The sequence below is a fragment of the Eubalaena glacialis genome, chromosome 6, assembly GCF_028564815.1.
Source record: "Eubalaena glacialis isolate mEubGla1 chromosome 6, mEubGla1.1.hap2.+ XY, whole genome shotgun sequence".
Taxonomy (NCBI): domain Eukaryota; kingdom Metazoa; phylum Chordata; class Mammalia; order Artiodactyla; family Balaenidae; genus Eubalaena; species Eubalaena glacialis.
The window spans coordinates 135544351-135568049 of NC_083721.1; the positions used below are offsets into that span (position 1 = coordinate 135544351).

The 23699-nt window shown below is 35.4% G+C and overlaps 1 protein-coding gene across 1 annotated transcript in view; it reads left to right on the forward strand.

Moving 5' to 3' along the window:
- ACAD11 (acyl-CoA dehydrogenase family member 11) overlaps positions 1-23699 on the forward strand; it is a 100085-nt gene that overhangs the window by 26947 nt on the left and 49439 nt on the right. Inside the window, exons 6-11 of the mRNA XM_061194668.1 lie at positions 7216-7357; positions 13053-13174; positions 14977-15083; positions 16410-16536; positions 21981-22058; positions 22695-22833. Coding sequence (XP_061050651.1) covers positions 7216-7357; positions 13053-13174; positions 14977-15083; positions 16410-16536; positions 21981-22058; positions 22695-22833 — 715 coding nt within the window. The remainder of the gene's footprint in view (positions 1-7215; positions 7358-13052; positions 13175-14976; positions 15084-16409; positions 16537-21980; positions 22059-22694; positions 22834-23699) is intronic.

Here is a 23699-nt window from a genome sequence, read left to right on the forward strand (position 1 = left end):
CGTGTTTTTTGCAGTTTTTTTCTAGTAGTTGATTTCTAGTCTCATAGCGTTGTGGTCGGAAAAGATGCTTCATATGATTTCAGTTTTCTTAAATTTACTGAGGATTGTTTTGTGGCCTAGCATGTGATCTATCCTGGAGAATGGTCCATGTGCACTTGAAAAGAATGTGTATTCCGCTGCTTTCAGATAGAATATTCTATATATATCAACTAAGTCCATCTGTTCTAATGTGTCATTTAAGGCTTATTGATTTTCTGTCTGGATGATCTGTCCATTAATGTAAGTGGGGTGTTAAAGTCCCCCACTAGTATTATGTTACTGTTGATATCTCCGTTTATGTCTGCTAATATTTGCTTATGTATTTAGGTGCTCCTATGTTGGGTGCATATGTATTTACAATTGTTATATATTCTTCTTGGATTGATCCCTTGATCATTATGTGTAGTGTCTTTGTCTCTTGTAACAGTCTTTATTTTAAAGTCTATTTTGTCTGATATAACTTTTGCTACCCCAGCTTTCTTTTGATTTCCATTTGCATAGAATACCTTTTTCCATCCCCTCACTTTCAGTCTTTGTGTGTCTTTAGATCTCAAGTGAGTTTCTTGTAGGCAGCATCTATACAGGTCTTGTTTTTGTATTCATTCAGCTACTCTGTGTCTTTTGATTGGAGCATTTATTTCACTTACATTTGAGGTAATTACTGATATGTAAGTTCTTATTGCCATTTTGTTAATTGTTTTGGAATTGTTTTGTGGGTCTTTTTTTTCCCCTTATTCTTTTGTTCTGTTGTCATGTGATGTGATGAGTATCTTTAGAGTTATGTTTGGATTCCTTTTTCTTTTTTGTATGTATATCTATTATAGATTTTTGGTTTGTGGTTATGATGAGGTAGGTGGGTATACATACATATATATATATATGTATATATGATTGTTTTAAGTTGCTGACTGCTTAATTTCAAATGCATTTTAACAATCCTGCATTTGTACTCTCTTCCTCTCATGATTACTGTTTTTGATATCATATTTTACATCTAATTGGTTGTGTATTCCTTACCTGCTTATTGTGGATATTAATGATTTTACTACTTTTGTCTTTTAATCTTCCTACTAGCTTTGTGCATGGATAATTTCCTACCTTTACTTATGTTTGCTTTACCAATGAACTTTTTCATTTCATAATTTTCTTGTGTCTAGTTGTGGCCTTTTCTTTTTTGCTTAGAGAAGTTTCTTTAACATTTCTTGTAAACCTAGATTGGTGATGCTGAACTCTTTTAGCTTTTGTCTATCTGTAAAACTTTTGATCTCTTCATCAAATCTGAATAAGGGCCTTGCTGGGTAGAGTATTCCTGGTTGTAGGGTTTCCCTTTCATCACTTTATTCTTTTTTTTTTAATTTATTTCTTTAATTTATTTATTTTTGGCTGTGTTGGATCTTCTTTGCTGTGCACTGGCTTTCTCTAGTTGCAGCGAGTGGAAGCTACTCTTTGTTGTGGTGTGTAGGCTTCTCATTTTGGTGACTTCTCTTGTTGCAGAGCACGGGCTCTAGGCGTGTGGGCTTCAGTAGTTGTGGCACGTGGGCTCAGTAGTTGTGGCTCGCAGGCTCTAGAGTGCAGGCTCAGTAGCTGTGGTGCACAGGCTTAGTTGCTTCATGGCATGTGGGATCTTCCCGGACCAGGGCTCGAACCTGTGTCCCCTGCATTGGCAGGTGGATTCTTAACCACTGCGCCACTAGGGAAGCCCCCCTTTCACCACTTTAAATGTATTGTACCACTCCCTTCTGGCCTGTAGAGTTTCTGCTGAAAAGTCAGCTGATAACCTTATAGGAGTTCCCTTATATGTTATTTTTTGCTTTTCCCTTGTTGCTTTTAATAGTCTCTCTTTATCTTTGCTTTTTGCCATTTTAATTAAAATGTGTCTTGGCATGTTCCTCTTTGGGTTAATCCTTTATGGGACTCTACACTTATGGAACTTGGATGTCTATTGCCTTTCCCAGGTTAGGGAAGTTTTTAGCTATTATGTCTTCAAATATGTTCTCATCCCCTTTCTCTCTCTCTTCTCCCTGTAGGACCTCTATAATGCAAATGTTATTGTGCTTGATGTTGTCCCAGAGGTCTCTTAAACTGTCCTCATTTCTTTTCATTATTTTTTCTTTTTTCTGTTCCACATCAGTGATTTCCACTACTCTGTCTTCCAGCTCACTGATCCATTCCTCTGTATCATTTAGTCTACCGTTGATTACTTCTAGTATATTTTTTCATGTCATTTATTGTATTCTTCATCTCTGTTCAGTTGTTTTGCATATTTTTTGACTCTTTGTTAAGAACTTCTAACTTCTCACTCTGTGTATCCATTCTTCTCCTGGGTTTTTTCATCATCTTTACCATCACTACCCTGAACTCTTTCTTAAGTAGATTTCCTGTCTCCACTTCACTTAGTTCTTTTTCTGGGGTTTTGTCTTATTTCTTCATCTGGAGCATGTTCCTCTGTCACCTCATTTTGCGTAAGTTGCTGTTTGTATTTTTATGTATCTGCTAAGTTAGTTACATTTCCCGACCTTGGAGAAGTGACCTTCTGTAGCAGATGTCCTATGCATCCCAGCAGTGCACTTCTTTCTCACCTCCCAAGCTATATGCTCTAGGAGTTCCCCCTATGAGGGCTACCTGGGACCTTCTCTTGTGGCCAGCTGAATATGTTGGCAGTCTGGTAGGTTTGGTTAGCCCCCAGTCCGGTTGGTTGCTACGCTCTGCCTTGTGTGGAGGCTGCCGGCTGCTGGTTGACGGGGCTGGGTCATGAGGCCGCTGACTGAAGAACTAGCCCAGGGGGGCCCCAGGGCTAGTGCTGGCTCACTGGTTGGCAGAGTCAGGGTCCAGAAGACTCCAGAGTTGTTGCCCACCTTCCTAGTGGGTGAAGCCAAGTCCTGGGGTTATTTCCAGACTACTGGCAGGCAGAGAAGGTCCTGGAGTCAGTTGCAGGGTCCAGGGATTCCAGAGATGGTATCAGATTGCTGCTGGTGGGGGTGGGTTTCTGACACAGGGTCTGGGGTGTCCAGAAGCTTGAATTAGCCTGCTAGTGAGCAGGGCTGGGGCCAAGCTTGTCCCAGGGCAGGGTCTCTGGCCTGTTGGTAGATGGGCTGGGCCTGCAGGCTGCCGGATTGTGTTTTTCTTCCATCTGGTCCCTGCCCACTGGTGGCTGGAGCTAGGTCCTGGGCCCTCTGGTAGGCAGGGCCATGTCCAGAGGCAGCTGTGGGCTTAAGGGGTCTTAAGGCAGCCTGTCTGCTGATGCGTGGGGCTGTGTCCTTGCCCAGTTAATTGCTTGGCTTGAGATGCCCCAGCACTGGTGACTACAGGCTGTTGGGCCAGGACAGGGCTGGGTCCTGGGTGTAATAAGCCAGAGGGAGGATTCCACAGTGGTGCCTGCCAACACCAATGTCCACATGGTAGAAGGAGCTCCCAAGAATGGCTGCCACCAGTGTCTGTGGCCCCAGGGTGAGCTGCAGTTGCCTCCTGCCTCTCTGGGAGACTCTCCAAGACCAACAGGTAGGTCTATCCCAGGCTCCTATCAAATTATGGCTTTTATTTTGGGTCCTGGAGTGTGTGAGATTTTTTGTACACCATTTAAGAGTGAAGTCTCTGTTTCCCCCAATCCTCTGGGACTCCCAAAATTAAGCACCACTAGCCTTCAAAGCCAAATGCACTGGGGGCTCATCTTCCTGATGCAGGACCCCCAGAATGGGGAGCCCAACGTGGGGCTCAGACCTCTCACTCCTGTGGGAAAACCTCTGCAGTGTAATTATTTTCCAGTTTGTGGGTCATCCACCTGGGGTTATGGGACTTGACTATATTGTGAGTCCACCTGTCCTACCCACCCCATTGTGGTTCCTTCTTTATGTTTTTAGTTGTAGAAGATCTTTTCTGGTAGGTTCTGGTCTTTTTCATTGATGGTTATTCTGCTTATAGTTGTTATTTTGGTGTGCTCATGAGAGGAGGTGAACTCATGGTCTTTCTACTCTGCTGTCTTGACTGATCTCTCCATGAAAATAGTCACTCTTGAGCAGCTGGGTTTTTTTGCTTTGTTTTGAAGTACAGTTGTTTGTAATATAATGTTAGTTTCAGTTTCAGATGTAAAGCATTGTCATTCAGTGTTTTTGCAGATTATACTCCATTATAGGTTATTATAAGATAATGGGTATAATTCCCTATGCAATATAATATATCCTTGTTGCTTATCTGTTTTATATATAGTAGTTTGTATCTGTTAATCCCATACCCCTAATTTGTCCCTCTCCCCTCCCCTTTCACTTTTGTAACCACAAGTTTGTTTTCTATATCTGTGAGTCTGTTTCTGTTTTGCCTATGCATTCATTTGTATTATATTTTAGATTCCACATGTAAATGATATCATATTGTATTTGTCTTTCTCTGTCTGACTTATTTCACTAAGCATAATATTCTCTAGGTCCATCCATGTTGCTGCAAATGGCAATATTTCATTCTTTATTACGGCTGAGTAATATTCCATTGTGTATGTACCACATCCTCTTAACCCAATCATCTGTTGATGGGCACTTGGAAGCAACCCAAGTGCAGCTGCTTTGTTTTAATCTACATGCACTATAAACATTGTGACTGATTATGCTTCATACTTTATTTTGTCTATAGAAAACTCAGAGCAAATTCTGCTGTCAACACTAAAAACTATATATCAATATGACCTGTGACATTTAATTTTATGTAATAACCTACTCTTAGCTTTATCGCTTTACTAAAAATTATTATCTTTTTTCCTACCTCCTTCATCTATTGTCAGTCCTACTGTATTGCATGTGTTTCTTTTGTTTTGAAAAGGTAATATACATACATATTAATAAAATTCAAGGGACTTCCCTGGTGGAGCAGTGCTTAAGATTCTGCCTGCCAATGCAGGGGACACGGGTTCGATCCCTGGTCCAGGAAGATCCCACGTGCCATGGAGCAACTAAGCCTGTGCACCACAGCTACTGAGCCTGTGCTCTAGAGCCCGTGAGCCACAACTACTGAGCCTCTGCACCACAACTACTAAAGCCCATGTGCTCTAGGGCCCATGTGCCACAACTACTGAAGCCTGTGTGCCTAGAGCCCATGCTCCACAACAAGAGAAGCCACTGCGATGAGAAGCCCACGCACCACAATGAAGAGTAGCCCCCGCTCGCTGCAACTAGAGAAAGGCCGTGTGCAGCAACAAAGACCCAACACAGCCAAAAATAAATTAAAAATTAAAAAAAAAATTCAATACAGCAAAAAGCATACCTAGAAAATAAAACTCAATGTAGAAGATAATCAACAAAATGAAAAGCTTCAGTTGTGCTGAGGTTTCAGAAAAACTCTCAGAAATCATTTTAAGTTCTTTAGCAGCAAAATGAATTAGTAAATGTTCACCTCATCCACTAGAAGTTATGCTACACTTTTTATAGCTCTGTATACAAACAGGAATAGACAGGATTCTAATAAACCATTGCTAATTAATTTATACTAATTGATGATTTGATGAACCATCAGTTTTTCTCACTGGCTATTGTTTCACAGCTTTTTGGGTAATTACTTTTTAAATGTTTCAAATTTCTTGAAACTTAACTCCAGGGAAAATTCCCAATTTTCAATTAAAAAAAGGTAAACATTTATAGCATAATTCAGTATATCATCTTCTTTTCTTTGGACATCAAGAGCACAGAAACAAACAGAATGGTATAGAGAAAAATGCGTCCAATACTTTTTTAAGCAAATTTAACAAATCTAGCTAATATAGTAACATAATTCAATATAACCACAACCATAAAAAGTCTTATGAAGTCAAACCATAGAGGAAGCAGTGATCAATTTTTCCCATAGTCATAATGGTAAATTTTTTATTGCCTGCTATATGCCAGGCTCTGTACTTATTCATTGAATAAATACATTTTGGCCACCTACTGTATTTCAGGTACTTCGCAGCTAGACACTGATAAACAAAATGGACATGTTACCCGCTCTTATTTCATCTTCACACTAACTCTATGCAAGAAGTGTATGTTATGGCTGCAAAAATTGAGAATCAGAAAGGTTAACTAGCTTGTCCAGAATTACACAGCCAGTAAATGGTGGAGCTAGGACTTGAATACAGGTCTGTGATTCCAAAGACCACATTATTCCTTAAAGCTACAATAATGTGTTCAAGTGTGTGAGAGAAGCAAGGGAGTGCAAGCACACACAAAGTTACATAAAGGCATGAAACCCAGTAACTTGCATTGCCTAAGTGAGCTTTGCTGTTTTATCTGGCTTAGATAACCTTGTCTAGATTATTGCTGCAGCCTCCTCATTGCCTCCCCTACAGTCTATTCAAAACATAGCAGCAAGAGTGACCTTAAAATACAAATCCTATCATGTCACTCCTCCCGTACAGAACCCTCCAATGGAGTGTCTCCTCCCATATCCCATCCCTCCTGCCTCAGTCCCTTGAAGTAACCATAGCCATTGCTATCAGTTTGGTGTATATTCTTTCAACTTTGCGTATTCATTTGTACCCTTTTTATTTAAACAAATAGGATCATACTATGCATATTATTTTACAAATTGCCTTTTCCCCTTGTATTTGCAGTTGAATGTCCTGTGTTCTTAACATAAAGCTATATAGTCCCTTGATACATATTGTTACAAAATAAAATGAGGAAAGCTTTCTGTGTTATTGATTCCAAATTAAACAACTCTTTTATCATGTTGCTATATAATGGTGGATTTTGTATTCATAAAACAAACAGCATCTTTTACAACAATTATAGTTTTATATCTACAGCATGAAATAACTTACTTTAAAAAATTACTATTGTCATAGGAGTGTAATATTTGTTATGTTGTAAGATTCATTACCAGAGCATAGATTCTTAAATTAAAGTAATTGTTAGAATTTCTTCTTTACTATAGTTACTCCCAGTTGAAACTTTTCAACTGCTTTTGCCTCCGTTCATTAGTAGACATGTTAAGACTGTGTAAAGTAAAATGCAGAGCTGTTGGCCAGTAATGGAACCAGGGGACTTGGCTCTATTTGATAAATGAAATGTGCCACTGTGGGTAAAGACTGCAAACTACAGCCTCACATTTGCTTTTGATGGAAAATATGATTTTCAATATATTCTATTTCATTCATCTCCTTATTTTAGTTGTTTTGGATTTAATATATTAAAACCTTTTTATTTTTAATTACAGTCTCGAGTTGTAGCTGTACTAGATTGGGAGCTTTCAACCATTGGTCATCCTCTGTCAGACTTGGCTCATCTCTCTATGTTCTACTTTTGGCCAAGGACCATTCCATTGTTAAGTCAAAGTCCTCATTTGCAAGAAAACACAGGTATGAAAACATAATGTTGCCTAAATTGCTATTAATATAAAATTATATTTATTTTTCTTCATAATTAAAAAAGGATTATATTGCGATCTTAGATAAATAGCTTTTGTTTCTTGAAATGTTTTTAAATCATTTTATTCTATCGATATTTTTGAATGTATCATTCCACTTCTAGTAATTTGTTACAAAATATAATCATTTGTATATAATGTTCTTTTGGAAATCAACATTTAGAGCATGTTTTGTTTTATGGATTTATAATTATATGGATCATAACGTTTTAATTATAATATTATATTTTATTATTATACATAATTAATAATATAAAAAATATAATATATTATTTATATTATACAATATAATTTATACTATAAGTATAATACATTATTATAAGATATTATATTATATTATAATTAATATTTTAATTATAATATAATTATATAGATTATAATGTTTTGTTATATGGATTAATGTTTTGTTATATGGATTAATTTTATATTCAGTTTTTTTTTTATTAGTCATCAATTTTATACACATCAGTGTATACATGTCAATCCCAATCGCCCAATTCAGCACACCACCATCCCCACCCCACCACAGTTTTCCCCCCTTGGTGTCCATATGTCTGTTCTCTACATCTGTGTCTCAACTTCTGCCCTGCAAACCGGCTCATCTGTACCATTTTTCTAGTTTCCACATACATGCGTTAATATACGATATTTGTTTTTCTCTTTTTGACTTACTTCACTCTGTATAACAGTCTCTAGATCCATCCAGGTCTCAACAAATGACTCAATTTCGTTCCTTTTTATGGCTGAGTAATATTCCATTGTATATATGTACCACAACTTCTTTATCCATTCGTCTGTCGATGGGCATTTAGGTTGCTTCCATGTCCTGGCTATTGTAAATAGTGCTGCAATGACCATTGGGGTGCATGTGTCTTTTTGAATTATGGTTTTCTCTGAGTACACGCCCAGTAGTGGGATTGCTGGATCATATGGTAAATCTATTTTTAGTTTTTTAAGGAACTTCCATACTGTTCTCCATAGTGGCTGTATCAATTTACATTCCCACCAACAGTGCAAGAGGGTTTGCTTTTCTCCACACCCTCTCCAGCATTTGTTGTTTGTAGATTTTCTGATGATGCCCATTCTAACTGGTGTGAGGTGATACTTCATTGTAGTTTTGATTTGCATTTCTCTAATAATTAGTGATGTTGAGCATCTTTTCATGTGCTTCTTGGCCATCTGTATGTCTTCTTTGGAGAAATGTCTATTTAGGTCTTCTGCCCATTTTTGGATTGGGTTGTTTGTTTCTTTAATATTGAGCTGAATGAGCTGTTTATATATTTTGGAGATTAATCCTTTGTCTGTTGATTCGTTTGCAAAAATTTTCTCCCATTCTGAGGGATGTCTTTTTGTCTTGTTTATGGTTTCCTTTGCTGTGCAAAAGCGTTGAAGTTTCATTAGGTCCCATTTGTTTATTTTTGTTTTTATTTCCATTACTCTAGGAGGTGGATCAAAAAAGATCTTGCTGTGATTTATGTCAAAGACTGTTCCTCCTATGTTTTCCTCTAAGAGTTTTATAGTGTCCATCTTACATTTAGGTCTTGAATCCATTTTGAGTTTATTTTTGTGTATGGTGTTAGGGAGTGTTCTAATTTCATTCTTTTACATGTAGCTGTCCAGTTTTCCCAGCACCACTTATAGAAGAGACTGTCTTTTCTCCATTGTATATCTTTGCCTCCTTTGTCATAGATTAGTTGACCATAGGTGCGTGGGTTTATCTCTGGGCTTTCTATCTTGTTCCATTGATCTATGTTTCTGTTTTTGTGCCAGTACCATATTGTCTTGATTACTGTAGCTTTGTAGTATAGTCTGAAGTCAGGGAGTCTGATTCCTCCAGCTCCGTTTTTTTCCCTCAAGACTGCTTTGGCTATTCGGGGTCTTTTGTGTCTCCATACAAATTTTAAGATGATTTGTTCTAGTTCTGTAAAAAATGCCATTGGTAATTTGATAGGGATTGCATTGAATCTGTAGATTGCTTTGGGTAGTATAGTCATTTTCACAATATTGATTCTTCCAATCCAAGAACATGGTACATCTCTCCACCTGTTGGTATACTCTTTAATTTCTTTCATCAGTGTCTTATAGTTTTCTGCCTACAGGTCTTTTGTCTCCCTAGGTAGGTTTATTCCTAGGTATTTTATTCTTTTTGTTGCAGTGGTAAATGGGAGTGTTTCCTTAATTTCTCTTTCAGATTTTTCATCATTAGTGTGTAGGAATGCAAGAGATTTCTGTGCATTAATTTTGTATCCTGCAACTTTACCAAATTCATTGATTAGCTCTAGTAGTTTTCTGGTGGCATCTTTAGGATTCCCTATGTATAATATCATGTCATCTGCAAACAGTGACAGTTTTACTTCTTCTTTTCCAATTTGTATTCCTTTTATTTCTTTTTCTTCTCTGATTGCCGTGGCTAGGACTTCCAAAACTATGGTGCATAATAGTGGTGAGAGTGGACATCCTTGTCTCGTTCCTGATCTTAGAGGAAATGCTTCCAGTTTTTCACCGTTGAGAATGATGTTTGCCATGGGTTTGTCGTATATGGCCTTTATTATGTTGAGGTAGGTTCCCTCTATGCCCACTTTCTGGAGAGTTTTTATCATAAATGGGTGTTGAATTTCGTCAAAAGCTTTTTCTGCATCTATTGAGATGATCATATGGTTTTTCTTCCTCAATTTGTTAATATGGTGTATCACATTGATTGATTTGCGTATATTGAAGAATCCTTGCATCCCTGGGATAAATCCCACTTGATCGTGGTGTATGATCCTTTTAATGTGTTGTTGGATTCTGTTTACTAGTATTTTGTTGAGGATTTTTGCATCTATATTCATCAGTGATATTGGTCTGTAATTTTCTTTTTTTGTAGTATCTTTGTCTGGTTTTGGTATCAGGGTGATGGTGGCCTCATAGAATGAGTTTGGGAGTGTTCCTTCCTCTGCAATTTTTTGGAAGAGTTTGAGAAGGATGGGTGTTAGCTCCTCTCTAAATGTTTGATAGAATTCACCTGTGAAGCCATCTGGTCCTGGACTTTTGTTTGTTGGAAGATTTTTAATCACAGTTTCAATTTCATTACCTGTGATTGGTCTGTTCATATGTTCTGTTTCTTCCTGGTTCAGTCTTGGAAGGTTATACCTTTCTAAGAATTTGTCCATTTCTTCCAGGTTGTCCATTTTATTGGCATAGAGTTGCTTGTAGTAGTCTTTTAGGATGCTTTGTATTTCTGCGGTGTCTGTTGTAACTTCTCCTTTTTCATTTCTCATTTTATTGATTTGAGTCCTATGCCTCTTTTTCTTGAAGAGTCTGGCTAATGGCTTATCAATTTTGTTTATTTTCTCAAAGAACCAGCTTTTAGTTTTATTGATCTTTGCTATTGTTTTCTTTCTTTCTATTTCATTTATTTCCGCTCTGTTCTTTATGATTTATTTCCTTCTGCTAAATTTGGGTTTTGTTTGTTCTTCTTTCTCTATTTCCTTTAGGTGTAAGGTTAGATTGTTTACTTGAGATTTTTCTTGTTTCTTTAGGTAGGCTTGTATAGCTATAAACTTCCCTCTTAGAACTGCTTTTGCTGCATCCCATAGGTTTTGGATTGTCGTGTTTTCATTGTCATTTGTCTCTAGGTATTTTTTGATTTCCTCTTTGATTTCTTCAGTGATCTCTTGGTTATTTAGTAACGTATTGTTTAGCCTCCATGTGTTTGTGTTTCTTATGTTTTTTTCCCTGTAATTCATTTCTAATCTCATAACGTTGTGGTCAGAAAAGATGCTTGATATGATTTCAATTTTCTTAAATTTACTGAGGCTTGATTTGTGACCCAAGATGTGATCTATCCTGGAGAATGTTCCGTGCGCACTTGAGAAGAAAGTGTAATCTGCTGTTTTTGGATGGAATGTCCTATAAATATCAATTAAATCCATCTGGTCTATTGTGTCATTTAAAGCTTCTGTTTCCTTATTAATTTTCTGTGTGGATGATCTGTCCATTGGTGTAAGTGAGGTGTTAAAGTCCCCCACTATTATTGTGTTACTGTCGATTTCCTCTTTTAGAGCTGTTAGCAGTTGCCTTATGTATTGAGGTGCTCCTATGTTGGGTGCATATATATTTATAATTGTTATATCTTCTTCTTGGATTGATCCCTTGATCATTATGTAGTGTCCTTCCTTGTCTCTTGTAACATTCTTTATTTTAAAGTCATTTTATCTAATATGAGTATAGCTACTCCAGCTTTCTTTTGATTTCCATTTGCATGGAATATCTTTTTCCATCCCCTCACTTTCAGTCTGTATGTGTCCCTAGGTCTAAAGTGGGTCTCTTGCAGACAGCATATATATGGGTCTTGTTTTTGTATCCATTCAGCAAGCCTGTGTCTTTTGGTGGGAGCATTTAATCCATTCACGTTTAAGGTAATTATCGATATGTATGTTCCTATGACCATTTTCTTAATTGTTTTGGGTTTGTTTTTGTAGGTCCGTTTCTTCTCTTGTGTTTCCCACTTAGAGAAGCTCCTTTAGCATTTGTTGTAGAGCTGGTTTGGTGTTGCTGAATTCTCTTAGCTTTTGCTTGTCTGTAAAGCTTTTGATTTCTCCATCGAATCTGAATGAGATCCTTGCCGGGTAGAGTAATCTTGGTTGTAGGTTCTTCCCTTTCATCACTTTAAGTATATCATGCCACTCCCTTCTGGCTTGTCGAGTTTCTGCTGAGAAATCAGCTGTTAACCTTATGGGAGTTCCCTTGTATGTTATTTGTCATTTTTCCCTTGCTGCTTTCAATAATTTTTCTTTGTCTTTAATTTTTGCCAATTTGATTACTGTGTTTCTCGGCGTGTTTCTCCTTGGGTTTATCCTGTATGGGACTCACTGCGCTTCCTGGACTTGGGTAGCTATTTCCTTTCCCATGTTAGGGAAGTTTTCGACTATAATCTCTTCAAATATTTTCTCTGGTCCTTTCTCTCTCTCTTCTCCTTCTGCGACCCCTATAATGCGAATGTTGTTGCGTTTAATGTTGTCCCGGAGGTCTCTTAGGCTGTCTTCATTTGTTTTCCTTCTTTTTTCTTTAGTCTGTTCCACAGCAGTGAATTCCACCATTCTGTCTTCCAGGTCACTTATCCGTTCTTCTGCCTCAGTTATTCTGCTATTGATTCCTTCTAGTGTAGTTTTCATTTCAGTTATTTTATTGTTCATCTCTGTTTGTTTGTTCTTTAATTCTTCTAGGTCTTTGTTAAACATTTCTTGCATCTTCTCGATCTTTGCCTCCATTCTTATTCCGAGGTCCTGTATCATCTTCACCATCATTATTCTGAATTCTTTTTCTGGAAGGTTGCCTATCTCCACTTCATTTAGTTGTTTTTCTGGGGTTTTATCTTGTTTCTTCATCTGGTATATAGCCCTCTGCCTTTTCATCTTGTCTGTCTTTCTGTGAATGTGGTTTTTGTTCCACAGGCTGCAGGATTATAGTTTTTCTTGCTTCTGCTGTCTGCCCTCTGGTGGTTGAGGCTATCTAAGAGGCTTGATGGGAGGCTCTGGTGGTGGGTAGAGCTCTACATTCAGTTTTATATTTATATGCAATATGACATTTTAAAATATTCACCATGACATTCTTATTAAAGTTTATAGTATGTACTATTTTTATAGGGATACCATCAATGGAAGAACTGATTTCAATATATTGCCGCTGCAAGGGAATTAATTCTAATCTTCCTAACTGGAATTTCTTTCTTGCCCTTTCATATTTTAAAATTGCTGGAATAGCACAGGTAATTAATTTTTTAACATGTGTTTCACCATTACTTATTGATGTACTGTTGACAATATTTTTGGTCTTTGGGGGTTTTATATTCCTTTGTTTGTTTTTTTTCTTGAACCCGGGCCCCCGGCACTGAAAGCACAGAGTCCTAACCACTGGACCACCAGGGTATTCTAGATCAATTTAGTTTCCATAATAACAAATACCAGACATGGATAAAACATAAATCCAGAGTTTACAGAATAGGAATTTGGCAAGGGAAAATGTTGAGTAGCAAAATGTGGTATCACTTTTTGGTATAATAAACCAAAAAGATGGAAGAAGGGAGAGAGAAAGACAAAATGACAAAAAGAGAAAAAGCATGTGAGAATTGGTTATTTCCTGAATATTCAATATAAGAAAGAGTTAAACTCCTTATATGATATCTGATTCTGATTATAAAACCCTATTAATCAGGGCTGATGAGGAGGAAGGAATTATCATTGTATTTCCCAAAGCCAGCATAGTACCTAACATACAGAAGCATCTTAATTATGTTTTTGAGTGAGTAGATAAGCTAAATTGTCCATTTTCCATTTTCTAATAATGTGATAGTTATGTGATAAATTTTGAGCGAAAACTGAACATAAATTCAGTTTTTTAAATTTACAGTTTAGACAAATGCATTCTTCATTATACTAACTCAGCTCCCTTATACTTTGAGTCTTAGTTTATTTAAGAAATTGAGATGCTTCATCTCTGGCAAGGGGTTAGGGCTTGGAGGAAGAACAAGTAAATGAGAGATTTTAGAAACAGAAAAGAATGGGAAAAGAAGGATTAACGAAAATTATGGTTATTTTTCCCTGTCCTCAGAGTTCATGCTGTCCTCCAATAACTGAAATGTCTAGGAAATAGTTGTCTTACATCTCATCCTGTAGTTTAGAATCATATTAATCATATTAGTTAATCATGTTGATTGGATGCATTTCTCAAAATAGGTTTATGGTATGTTTCTATATCTGTCAATTTCCAAAGTGAGACAACAGATAGGCCTTGAATTTAAAATGTATTTTCATTTCAAATAAAAGCTTGACATGGTTTATGATTGAAATTAATATGTATGTCATAAACTATGTAGTTAGTAGCCTTAGAGATGATCATAAACATTCCATTCTAACTAGAAATGTGAAATTGGAAATGACGGAAAGACTGCTACAGTGTTTTATTGTACAAAGAATTATATAAAGAAATAAACTACTGAAATTCAGTTGATTGTGTTTGGGACAGGGAACATGAGAGTATATTATGTTGGAAACACAGAACATGGAGAATTAAGAAAAACAGATGAGCATTCAACTAACACTGTTCAAAGGAGAATAGTTTCACCTAAATTAGGGGTCCAAAAAATGAGATAAAATATTCTTAGAAGTCTCTCATTGCCTTCTCTTTGGTTTTATAGTTTTTAATTTTATTTTGGTTTCTTTAGATTTTTTTTTTCTCCACTGTGAAGGGAGAGCAATGATCTTTAGAGGTGATATAACTTGCCAATTTGGTATCTTTAGTAATTGCTAAACTCATTTTAAAGTTTGGTTTGATTTCCAGTTATAATTCTGTTATGATGAGAGTATGTTAACCAAATGATACAAGTGTAATTCTTTAATTTGGAGTGGTATGATTATTCATGCATGTGAATTAATAGAACTGATAGTCTGATTTATATCTTAGTACCTTGTAAGTTTAGTGATTCACGTAGCCGGGAAACTGTGGAAAGACTGGATAGTTGAAGAATAGTTTTCCGTGAATTTTAATCACTTTGTATTAATTTACTTATAGGGAGTATATAGTAGATATCTTCTGGGAAATAATGCATCTGAAAGTAGCTTTCAGTTTGCCAATATTGTGCAACCTCTGGCAGAAACTGGATTACAACTCTCAAAAAGGTAAGCAAAATATAGATTCTGTGGCTAACTCAAATTAGAACCTTTATTAGGTATGTGAAGGTCATAAACTTTAGGGGGATAGGGATTGTTTTTATTGCTTACAACACCATAATTGCTGCTGCCAATCATGGTAAATTTTTTTTAGTAAATCTCTTTAATGCTTGAAAATAAATTGACCTTAGATTTAAAGAAAATACCCATTTAATGATTTAAAGAGGTTTTTCTTTTTGCCAATTTGAATGTATAAACCTTTAAGATATTGATAAAATTCTCAAATGTTTCCTTCTAATGTTTAAGTTACTTACGTATACCTGTTTAAAGATATGTATTATATAAGATGATTTATTAAGTTTAGAAATGTTGCTCTCTTCCACCATGACATTGCATGAAACTGTATTCAGACATTTCATAAGAGTCTTTGAAATTCATAACTCCATTAGTGGAGCACTTTTGAGACATCTAATACACTTTTTCCAAACACACTCCCATCTAACAGGTGTGATGGAGGGGAGAAATAAATTAGGGGGTTGAGAGTAACATATACACACTACTATATATAAACTAGAAAATCAACAAAGACCTACCATATAACACAGGGAACTCTACTCAATACTCTGTAATAACCTATATGGGAAAAGAATCTGAAAAAGAATAGCTATATGTATATGTATAACTGAATCACTTTGCTGTATACCTGAAACATTGTAAATGTTGTAAATCAACTGTCCTCCAATATAAAGCAAAATTTAAAACAAACAAACAAAAAAAACAGTGTGATATATAGCACTTACTGAATGCATGGATGATGCTGTCCCTGGAAATTCTGCCCAAGCCACAAGTATCCATGGCATATCATTAGGACAGTTGTGTTTTACAGTTCATCTCATACACGAATATTTGTAATCTCCACAACATAACAAATGATGATGCTGCTCTTCATAATGATCTTTAAAGGTCTTGTTTATAATGATATCCAGCAGTTGTATTTGTCAGGCATATACTAAGAGTAATTATTAAATTTGTATTCAATTTCTTTGCCTTCTTGTTTAGAGATTCTGATATGTGGCTTCAATAAAGATTTTAAACTCCCATTGATTGAGGTCATGCCAGGCTTATGTTTTCTCCAAAAAGTGCTTTAAGCACTAAAGTTTAATGTTCAAATTAAAGTGATTCTGCATTCCTTCCATAACATGAAAGACAAAAAACTCCAAAATATGGAAACTTCTTCTGAGAGATGTTTTTGGGAAACTGGGGGAAGACTTTACTTTCTATTCAGAAATCTATAATAATGGTTTTGCACATCTTTGTAACTTTTTTTTTATAAAGAACTTTCAGTACTGCACTTCCACAGACTGATACTACCAGACAATTGTTTGTACAGACTAGGACAGGCCAGGAAGTTCTTACTAGGGTGAAGCAGTTCATGAAACAACACATCCTCCCAGCTGAAAAGGTAAGTATTCTATAAACAAACAGAATGTATTTGTGCTCCAAGACTATTGATGAATTACTTCTGTTATCTCTGCTTCTAGGAGTACCATGGTATCATTTCTTTGCAGTCAATCCTTACCTAGATGCCCCTCCTCACCTTAGCACTGAACTGCTACAGAACTTGATCCTGAGAAATTCCAAACTTCTAAAATATGCCAAGGGAATGCCACAGATAAATCTGTGGAGTTAAAATTAAGTCAGAGGGAATTAGCGGTTTACAAAGTTGAGATCTTTAAATATTTTAGAGTAAAATGCTACTTTGGGGGTCTTTTCCTAAGGCAGTGACTTTCAGCCTTTTTTTTTCTTTAATGGGCCCCTTTGAAAATTGAGAACTGTAGGCTAAACAAGAGAGGCATACCCAGAAAATTTTGTATATCATTTCAAGTTGTTCACAGATACTACCATCACTTCCCCCACAAGCTACTATTTTAAGGTGTTAAGTTTCAGTAAATTCACTGAGAGTAGACAAGTTATGTGACACATTCATTCATTCAGTTAACAAATAATTATTAGGTACCTAGTAATGGGTTAGGCCATTGAAAGTAAAAGGAAGACCAAGAAGACAGGGCTTATGCTTCTACAGAGCTTATACTTTAGCATGAAAGAAAGACATTAAGTAAGAGATGATAAATGCTGTGAAGAAAAGATAAAAATTATTATAAAAATTTATATATATAAAATATACTATATATAAAATAGATAATCAACAAGGACCTACTGTATAGCACATGATACTCTACTCAGTACTCTGTAATAACCAATATGGGAAAGGAATCTGAAAAAGAATATATATATGTATAACTGAATCACTTTGCTGTACACCTGAAACTGACACAACATTGTAAATCAACTATACTCCAGTATAAAATTAAAATATTTTTTAAAAATAAAATTCTGAACTCTTGGGTATTAAAAAGAAAATGCAACACTTTGAGTTCAAGATGGCAGACTGAAACCAGCATTTACCTCCCCTCACACAAATAAAATCCTCTTGAATTAACAATAAAGAAATTTTTAAAAAATGGAATTGGTAAAAGAACAAAAACAGGAGAAGTACACATCCCAGGACTAAAGGTTTTGAAAAGAGAATGGAAAAGGATTTGGGAAGCAGAGTGGATCATACCAAAGAATAAACCTTAACACATCTCAGAAGAATTTTGAAGTAAGAGAGGACTGTAACTCAGGTGGTAACGATTTTTTTTTTTTTTAACAATGGAGTCCCCTATGATTGCCTGTTGTGGAGAGCAAGAGTGAGAAGAGGAAGAGAAATCAAGATGTTTGATTAAGAATTAACCTGTAATAGGTGGGCTGCTTGAGTTGGTTTCTAACACTCCTGGGTAACAATGGTGTTTGCCCCAGACAAAAAGCTACCAGAGTACTCTAAAAAAGCATATGATGTGTTTCAAAGAAGCCAGGGTTTCAAATGACGGTTAGTGCTCCTCCATTTTTTTTTTTTTCCCAGTGGCGGGTTTGGTGTAGACCCCAGCTTTCCTATCAGCCTTCCTGATTTATTCAAAGGAGACTCAAATTGGGAGAGGAAACCAAGTAGCCATGTTCTTTCATTCATAAATGTAAATGAGCGATCCAGGGAAGCATGTAGCACAGAAGAGGTGTTACAAATTGGGTTGTGATACATCTGCTGAACCTCATATCATGCAGCTACTAAAATATTTACAAAGAATTTGCAATAAAGGAAAATGCTTTATGATAAATTAAAAAAGCACTCTAGTTTTAAAGGAAAGATTATCAACATTTTGTGTGGCAAGGAAAGCCATAATCATTTTGTGTCTGCAGATCTTTCAAATCTGGAATATATCTACATTTAATAATGTGAGCTTTTTCTTTCTTTAAAAACTTGTACTAACATCCGTAAAAACATTTTATCCTGTAGAATGATTCTGGACTGTACTAATCCCGGTTTATGAACATACACATTTGAAAAGTAATCAGCTTTTTCAAAATAGAAGGGGGGAAAGCCTATAAAATTCTATCCAATATGACTATAACTACATTTATAAAAACTAAAACAGTCATATCTAGAAAATAAGATTGTATCATATGATACACTAGCATCTTGATAGTACATATCTTTAGCTAGTAAGACTCTTGATGACTTTTTCTTAATACTTTACATATTTTTCCAATTTTCTATAATGGGAAAAAATAAGGTCCGTTTATGCTATTCTAATGACCTTTTGAAACTCCTTGGATATCATAAAGTAAGAACATCAGAACCCATCATCCATTTAAATGTTAAAAGGCAATTCTTCCTGGGGGGAGGAGGGGAAATTGGTTGAAGGTAGTCAAAAGGTGTAAACTTTCAGTTATAAGATAGATAACTAGGGATGTAATATACAACATGATAAATATAATTAACACTGCTGTATGTTATATATGAAATATGAGTTCTCATCACAAGAAAAAAATTTTTTCTATTTCTTTAATTTTGTATCTATATGAGATGATGTGTGTTCACTAAACTTATTGTGATAAGCATTTCATGATGTATGTAAGTCAAATTATTATGCCATATACCTTAAACATATACAGTGCTATATGTCAATTATATCTTAATAAAACTGGAAGAAAAAAAGAAATTAAAAAAAAGGGCAATTCTTGCTATTTAAAATGGAGTCCTAATAAAATAGCATGTAAAACAGGAACTAGCAACATGACATATTTGAGAACACACTTTTAACATAATGATAACATTAGTCATATTTTCCTACTGAGTCTAATAATATACTAGGGAGGAACTGTTGCTTCTTTTTTTCTAACGGACTTAAGTTTAAAGTAAAAAACATATTATATTGCAAAATTATTTGTAGGCTCAGATTTAAGATTCTGAACCAACATAATACAAAGCAGTATCTCAATCAGTGAATGAGAAAGTTAGATGTTAAAGGTGATATTTGGGGAGAATTGATCAGGCACCAAGCATATTTTCTGCTTTCTTTTTTCATCAGTAAACTCTTTTTCATACTTAAAGAATTAAAGAAAGCTTCTTTGAAATGAGATATTTTATTTTAATTCTGACTCCTACCATACCACAAATAGATTTTGCAAATCTCCAAATCGATAGACTTTAGAACAGGAAGTATTAAATAATACAAATTTTAAAATAATTATATAAATGGCATAATTTAATTTCTCAGAACTGTAGTGTCATAGAGAGGTAGTCACAGATGGGGAATTTGTACATGTATTACATAACATATATCTTATCAAACACAATTGCATTGACTATTTCCATAGTAATGTGAGGGATGGAAATAATAAACAACACTAAACAGGAAATCTTCCAACTTAACTGACTTCCTGACAGAATGACAAGTGCTATTCATCCTGGTGCCTGTGAAAGAGCCATCCTTTGTCTTCTTGAAGTTTTAACTAAATATAACTGTATTCTAGACTAGCCATGCTTCAATAAAAGGAACATTTTAGCATATTACTTATATGACTGTAAATTGGTGGAACAATTTTAGAAAATAATTTTGTAATTTGGAGTTTTGGCCAATGTTCATAGCCTTTAATTCAGTAATTCTACTAGCCTATGTGTAGAAAATAAGTACAGAGATGCTTTAATAGCAAAATATTGGAGAAGGCCCTTATAGTCCAATATTTTAGTTCATCTTGATTTAGTTGCACAAATTAGAGATTATTGTTATTGTTTTTTATGTGGCTAGTTTTTAAATATCCATTTACCCATGTATTTATCACCTTATTTACTATTCCTTCTTACAACTCAGATGTTTCTTCTTGGATCAAGCTCCTTTAATGAGAATCTGCTAATAAACTTTTACCTTTTTTTTTTCCTTTTATTTTCCTTTTTTTGCCTGAGAAAAGGGAAGTAATGATTCTCTCTGTATCATCATATCTTTTAACCAGTCATATTTTCCTTCTATTGAATTTCTGTGCTTCATTCAAGAAAGGAATAATTTCTTCAGATCCTTCTTTCAATTTATTATTATTATTTTTTGGCTGTATCTAATCTACTTTTCAACCTTGCATAGAGCAGTGGGTCTCATTATCTGGATTGTGTCAGAATTGCCTAGAGAGCTAGTTAAGACTACAGAAGTAGGAATACAGAAGTAGACTCACTGAAGTAGGATAGGGCCTGGGCTCTTGTGTTTTACCAAGTGATTCTGATGTCACCAAAGTTTGAGAACCACTGCCATTGAATTTTTAAGTTTAATTACTATGGTTTTTCTTTGCTTCAAGTTGCATTCAGTTCTTTTTCAAATTTGTCTGGCCAAGTTTAATAGTCCTTTGCCATCCTTTTAATTCCTTCCTTTATTCTTGAAATCTACTGGACACAAATACTTTATATTCTGTGTTTGATCATTATTCTATCTGTGGCCTTTGCAGGTGTGATTCTGTTTTGTTGAACTATTGTTTTTGTTAATTCTTGCTAATGGTGGCTTGTTACCTTGAGTGTTTAGTATTTTTTTCATTCTGAACTCATGTTCTTTGGAATGGAATTTTCTCTGCAGGGATTAGTTAAGGCTTTTTATAAAAGCTCTTTTCCTCCAGAGTGAATTTGCTTTTGCTTCTGCCAGGTGCTTTCAAGCATTTTCACCAGGAACACTGTAAACTTAATTTTTGACTCAAAATTTTAGGGCCCCATAGGTCTGTGAATTAAGATCTCAAACTTGGCTGAAGACAGGCTCAGGTTAGAAATGTTTCTTTTTTCTGTTCCACCCTGTGAATGGCCTTTATTCCCTTGGTCTACCACTGAGGGGTGGGTTTTTGGTTTTGTTTTCTATTTTTTTCCAGTTAGGTTTTGCTGATCAGGCATCCTGGCTTTGGTGGAGGGAAGTGGTGATCTCTGATCCTCCCTCTTGCCTTGTTTGGGGCATTTGGTTTCACCTCCTGACCCCTGCCTATGTGGCCCACTGCAAACTAGGGCCCAGGTGAACATAGATCAGCCTACATCCCCCAGACAAAGTTGGTTCCAGTGCTCACTCACACCTGAAGAGTCAGGCTTTTGTATTCCTGGCCTCTGAGGAATTTCCTTATTTTCTTTCCAGCACAGCTATGTATTATTACTACATGTATTTTTTTAATTATTTTTAATATTTTACCCAGCATTTTTAGTTGTATTATCCTGGGAGGGGATTCTATGACCATCTAGTATGCCATATTGCTGAAAATGGAACACTCAAATCTTGGTACAGTATTTTGAAAGTTAATCCTCTAATATAGAGGCAGCATAATTTTGTGACGAACAAACATCTAGAATTTTTTATACTTCTGTGTCTGGTTTTAGAAAGAAATTTTACTGATTCAGTAGCAGCTGAAAAAGCTTCTTCACCTAAACATGTTTACTTTGGATATTAGCAGTTTATGGCATTATTTACTTTTCTAACTTTAACTAATGAACTTTTTTTCCTTTTATACTTTAAGGAGGTAATTGAGTTCTATGTTCAAAATGAAAATTCAGTAGACAAGTGGAAAAAACCTTTAGTGATTGATAAACTCAAGGTAAGAAAAATAAGAGAACCTTAAAAGTGGAAAATTTATATACAGGCATTTTTTGAGACCTTAGTTTGTTGTTGCTTCTGTTGTTATATATGTAGAGGATAATTATATCAATTATAACTTTTTAAAAAGAAAGTTAAAAATAGAATCTGTAATATACAAATTAGGTTACATAGTGTGTTGTGTATGGTATGTGATGAAGACAGCCTCTTAACAGCTGTTCAAATTAAAAATACAATCAACACTACTCATTTGAGACTGAAGTTGAGGCAGGGTATTTTTCCCACATGGGCTTAATCCAAATTTCATGTTTTCAAATTTTAACACATGTTAGGAATTGAAATGGACAAAATAGTATATTTGGCATAATTATGCTCAGATGTAGGAGATTTTATAATCGCTGTGATTCAATAAGAAGTACTCAAGTAAGCAAATTTAGTTTTTCAGCCAAATCTAAGGAAGCTTAACTGTTAAGAAATTGTTGATTTATAGTGAATTAATAACTACTTGCATTGTAGGGTACAATGAAATAAATAATTTCATAAGTTCAAAAGGCATAAATCCCAGTATCTTTTAAAAATAAATAATTTTAGGTCATGATAAATTATGATGACTCTGGCATATTCATCACCTTGACAGGAAATGGCCAAAGCAGAAGGCCTCTGGAACTTGTTTTTGCCAGCTGTAAGCGGTCTCAGCCAAGTAGACTATGCCTTGATTGCTGAAGAAACAGGAAAATGCTTTTTTGCTCCAGATGTCTTTAACTGCCAAGCACCAGGTTACTACATTATTTAAAAACAGAACTTTTCTCAGATATTTTGAGCAGTGTTTAAAATTTCTCTATTTTATGACAAGGAAGTTTTTCTACACAAAGTCATTGATTTATAAATTTGTCTATAATTTTACTTTCAGTTACTTTTATTTAAATATTTTTAAAAATGGACCTAAAGTTCTCATTGGATTATTCTTTTATTAAACATCATTACATTAAGAGTATTAGTGAATAGAAGTCACCACCAAAGGGATTGGCCATATAAGGTTTCCAGTTTTCTAACTGGGTATTAAACATATCTATGGTTAGTTAGAATGGATAGAGTTTTAAATCTTTTGGTTAGTCTCACTATCTCTCCATTTACTCACCAATTATTTGTCAATTGCCTACTATATGCCAAGCAGTATTTTAGGAACTATCATGAAATAAAATACACAAAGATTCCTGCCTCATGGAGCTGGCATTCTAATAGAGAGAGACAAAAATAAACAATAGCTAGTAAATAAGTAATTATATAGTAAGTTTGAAGATGAAAAGTGCTTTGGGGAAAAAAACCAGCAAGGTAGGGGAGCTCTGGAATGCTGAGGGACAGGTAATGTGTATAACAATTTAAGATGAAAGGCTCAGAATAGGCCTTATTAAGAAAATGACATTCAGTAAAGACTTAAAGAAGGTGAGAGAGTTAATCATGCTGAGATCTGGGGGAAGAGTTTTCATAGCATAGAGAACATAGAATGCAAAGGCCCTAAAGCAAGAGTGTCATTGGTGTATTTCAAGAATAGCCAAGGAGGTCAGTGTGGCTGGGAAAGAATAGCAAAAGGTATCAGAGAGGAAAGAGCCTTGTATGTTGGGACTTATAGGGCAGGTGAGTG